This window comes from Giraffa tippelskirchi, chromosome 4, assembly GCF_054371585.1.
Source record: "Giraffa tippelskirchi isolate mGirTip1 chromosome 4, T2T-mGirTip1v1.2.pri, whole genome shotgun sequence".
In the NCBI taxonomy this organism is placed as follows: Eukaryota; Metazoa; Chordata; class Mammalia; order Artiodactyla; family Giraffidae; genus Giraffa; species Giraffa tippelskirchi.
Window position 1 is genome coordinate 99,687,590 of NC_137278.1, and position 4,061 is coordinate 99,691,650.

At 43.3% G+C, this 4,061-nt stretch overlaps 1 protein-coding gene across 1 annotated transcript; it reads right to left on the minus strand.

The window, feature by feature from the left end:
• Window positions 1–2,417: 2,417 nt before the first annotated feature.
• On the minus strand, window positions 2,418–3,418 carry MTLN (mitoregulin). Its single transcript, XM_081484820.1, has 2 exons — window positions 3,092–3,418; window positions 2,418–2,511 (listed from the first exon to the last, which is right to left on the minus strand). The coding sequence occupies exon 1, from the start codon at window positions 3,398–3,400 to the stop codon at window positions 3,230–3,232; it is 171 nt and encodes a 56-aa protein (XP_081340946.1). The 5' UTR covers window positions 3,401–3,418; the 3' UTR covers window positions 2,418–2,511; window positions 3,092–3,229.
• Window positions 3,419–4,061: the final 643 nt, after the last annotated feature.

Below are 4,061 nucleotides of genomic sequence, written 5' to 3' on the forward strand. Positions count from 1 at the left end.
AGAAGAAAGAAAAAAAAACTGCACTAAAGACAATCTGTCATTTAGGAAATCCTTATTTATTTTACACATATGTCTCTAAATAAATTAGGACAACTTTCTACCTGTTTTATAGGGAGCTCCATATTTTAAATGAAAAATTACAGGGTCATGAAGATGGTACACCTCTATGTTGGTAAAAATAAATAAACCTTACATATGTGTACATGTATGAGGAATGAAGGATGAAAAACTGTTTATTACTCTTGTTTACCTCCAGTGGAAAGATGACTGATTTTATATATTTTTGTATCCAATTCAGAGTGACAAGCATTTCCTATGAGTCTTGAATTGGCATCGTCATCACCTGGAAGTCTGTTAGAAACGCCTATTCTCAGGCCTCACCTCAGAACTACAGGATCAGAATCTGTACTGTACTAATACTCCATGGCTTTATGCACCTATTCAAGTTTGAGAAATACCACTTCAGTATTCACTATGCTGTAAGGAATGTGATTACTCAGCTGTGTTTTTTTAACTTACATTTCTTTCTACTTGTAACCCTCAGCATAGTCACTTGAACACTAGTCATTGCTTCTCCATTGTCATCCCTTAATACCATTATGAAAATCAAGAGTAACGTAAAACAAGATGGTTTTGAAGTGAGGCAGCCAAAACCAAAGCAAACCACAGCCATTGTTGCTCCTGAGAACAATCTATTTCATAAAACTCATTATGATTTACTTCCATCAGTGCGTTACAATGCATATCAACCTTGTATGGCTTCCTCATAGGAGATACTGAAAAAGAATTTAACTGCTTTTGAGAGGCTCATAGTGGAGAACTAGTCCACTATGAGTCTCTGAAGCTATTAAAATTTTACATCTCTCAGGGAGGTTTGTAATAACATTTCCCAACGTGGGGGTCATTCCTATAAATCCAATTCCCAAACTCTTCCCCCTACACCAATGATCTGAGCTCACTTTTAAAAAGATGAAAAAGAATTTAACAGCTTCAGAGAGACTCATAAGTGAAGAACTAGTGGCTAACAGGGAAAAAGTAACATCTCCAAGTAAGGTAGTATTTTCAAGGAAAAAAAAACCAAACACATTTAAGTAGGGCAAGGGGTAGAGATAGGTGAGAAACAGTGAGAGGCAATGTCAGAGGTGGCTGTCCACCACTGCGATGGGCACACAGGGGCACAGGGTAAAGATGCAGTAGGCAGAAAACGAGGGGCAGATGAGGAGTGCTGTGGGGTGGCTAAAAAACCACGTAAGGACTAGATGAAACTTGGGGGGTGAAAACACAGGCATTGAGGGTCAGGGATGATGAACACTGAGGGTCAGGGATGACGAACACTGAGGGTCAGGGATGATGAACACTGAGGTGAGACAGGAGAGGGAGACGAGTGTGTCCAGGTGCTACACGTAAGTACTAGAAAAGGAGTCAACATTGGAAAGACCAGGTGCACCAGGAACCTGGCCCAAGAACAGGCCCAGAGAGAACTGGTCATAACCCAGATGCTTCACTGGGCACATACTAATAGTCTGGAGACACCACCAGCTTCCTAGGTGGTGCTAATGGTGAAGAACCCGCCTGTCAATGCAGGAGACCTAAGAGAGCTGGGTTTGATCCCTGGGTCGGGAAGATCCCCTGGAGGAGGGCACAGCAACCCACTCCAGTGTTCTTGCCTGGAGAATCCCATGGACAGAGGACCCTGGTGGGCTACAGTCCATAGGGTTGCAAAGAGTTAGACACGACCGAAGCAACTTAGCACATAGGGACTTGGTCACTCACTCTTGATTTTTAGACACAGTCGTCCCTTGGTACCATTGAAGGACTGGTTCCAGGAGCTGCCATGGATACCAAAATCTAAGGATGCTCAAGTGCCATAGTTGATCGTTCCTGTCCATGTTTCCACATGCATGGACTCAACCAACATGGATAGTAAGTGGATAGTGGTTCACTTACATGTAGATTTATTGAAAAAAAATCTACACGTAAGTGGATCTGTGCAATTCAAACCCATGTTGTTCAAGGGTCAACTGTATTTGGGATTTATCACTAAGCTCTATTCAATGAGTTTTCTCCTTTACATGTATATTCTGTTAACGATACAAAAGAAATTTCTGTCAATAAAAACTTATACTTTGTGCTTGGACTATGTTGTCACCCTCAGAAGTGTAAAGGTCTTACATATATTCCCTTACCTCAGATATTTTTACACAGTTGTTTGGTTTCCAGAATAGCTCCAGCAAATTTGCTGAGCAAAGGGACTGGTAATGGTTCCTAGACCAACTTTGCTTTGCCAATTGTACCAACGAACTAGCACAGATTCCTTAGAAAACAAGGTATGTGATCAAAAACAGTAATTATCAGTTTTGAGGCACCATCTCTCTTAATACAATGATACTCCTTTCCCTTTTAATAAAAGGTTCAAATACATTTACATTTTTTTATTTTAAAAATAAAATTGATTCATAAAGTGCAAGGAGGTATTATTTCTGTCCAGGTCTCCATACCATCTTCAATGAGCTGTTGGAAACAGAAAAGAAAAATCAAATTAGAAATACGTAATGGATAACTTCAAATTATTTTTACTGTTTAGTTAAACCATGAACAATAAGATCTGGTGTTACAGATAAGAAAACTGAGACCCTGGAAGTTTGCAGAGCTCTAATGGCAAAGCTCCTGATTTCCAAGCCACTGTTCTTTCCACTTTCCCAGCCTGCCAAAATGCTAAGAATTTAGACTGGAGATGACAAAGCATGAACGCAAAGATGTACTGTGGTGCTATCAAAGATATTTTTAAGTATAAATTGATCAGGGAGAGAAAAGGGTGGTAGGAACACCTCCACGGTCCGTCTTTTTTCTTTCTATTCTTTTGAGTGTTTTTCATTTTGAAACTTAACGTTGTCAAGGTGCAATGACTTTGCACGTGGTTAAGGCAGTCCCGTTAAACACGCGCAGGGAACTGAACTATGGCACTGAAGTGTGCGTTACCACGGAAAACATAACTTTCTCCTCTTTCTGGGGCCCTTGAAACCCTCCTGCCGCAAGATATTAGTCTATACCCAAAATCTCCCCTTAAAGCGTTGCTATAAATAATGCTCACCAACTCCAAGACAAGCCTGGCACTGCGGGCGGAGGGCGTGAGACGGGCCTAGCCCAGGGCCGAGGCCCCGCACGGGACAGGCTAGATGGTCTCGAGGTGGTCGCGCGGGAGTTGGCGGGGACCAACAGGGCGGGGGTCTCAGGCCAGATCCAGCTTCTTCTGCGTCGCTGCCAGCTTGTCTTGCAGCCTCTTCTTCCTCCAGTCCAGGTAGCGCCGCCGTAGCCGGTTTGCCTGCCAGCCTACGAGCACTCCGGAGGCGAAAGCCACCAGTACGGACAACTGCAGCGTCCTCTCAGACACGTCCGCCATCGCGAACCCGAGTCGTGCAGCGCGGCTACGGCGGGGAGGCGGGCTCAAAAGACCCAGAGCGTTCAGGGGCGGGGCGCATCCTGCGGCGCATCTCTTGAATTTCGCGGGTGGGTAGAGAATACGCCTGCAATGAGAGAGACCCGAGTTCGATCCCAGGGTCGGCAAGATCCCCTGGAGAAGGAAATGGCAACCCACTCCAGTACTCTTGCCTGGGAAATCCCATGGACAGAGGAGCCTGTCAGGCTACAGTCCATTGAGTCGCAAGAGTCAGACAGAGACTGAGCGACTGAACCACCACCACCTGTTGAAGACTTGCTTGTCTCTTCTACATCCCCATCTTTCCCTCCTCAGAGCCCTTACCGCACATGTTGTTTGGCGTTCATCAGATATTTCCTTTCATTGTTACCTAACTTCAGTGGTGCCTCTTTCTAACCCCATGGGCAGTTCAACCTCTTTATATTTTCTCAAAGCAGTAGAATGTGAACCAAGTATGTGACTTTAAATTTTCTGGAAAAAAAAAATAATTTTCTGGTAACTTATTAAAAATGCAAACAGATGAAATTGTTGTTAATAATGTATTTTACTTAGTTTACATAGAGGAAGTTATTATGAGGTGTTTTATTCTTTTTTTATATTAAAAGTCTATGAAATCTGGTGTAGA

Coding starts and splice junctions, on each gene's coding strand:
- MTLN (XM_081484820.1), bottom strand. CDS start 3,400: ATGGCGGACGTGTCTGAGAGGACGCTGCAGTTGTCCGTACTGGTGGCT.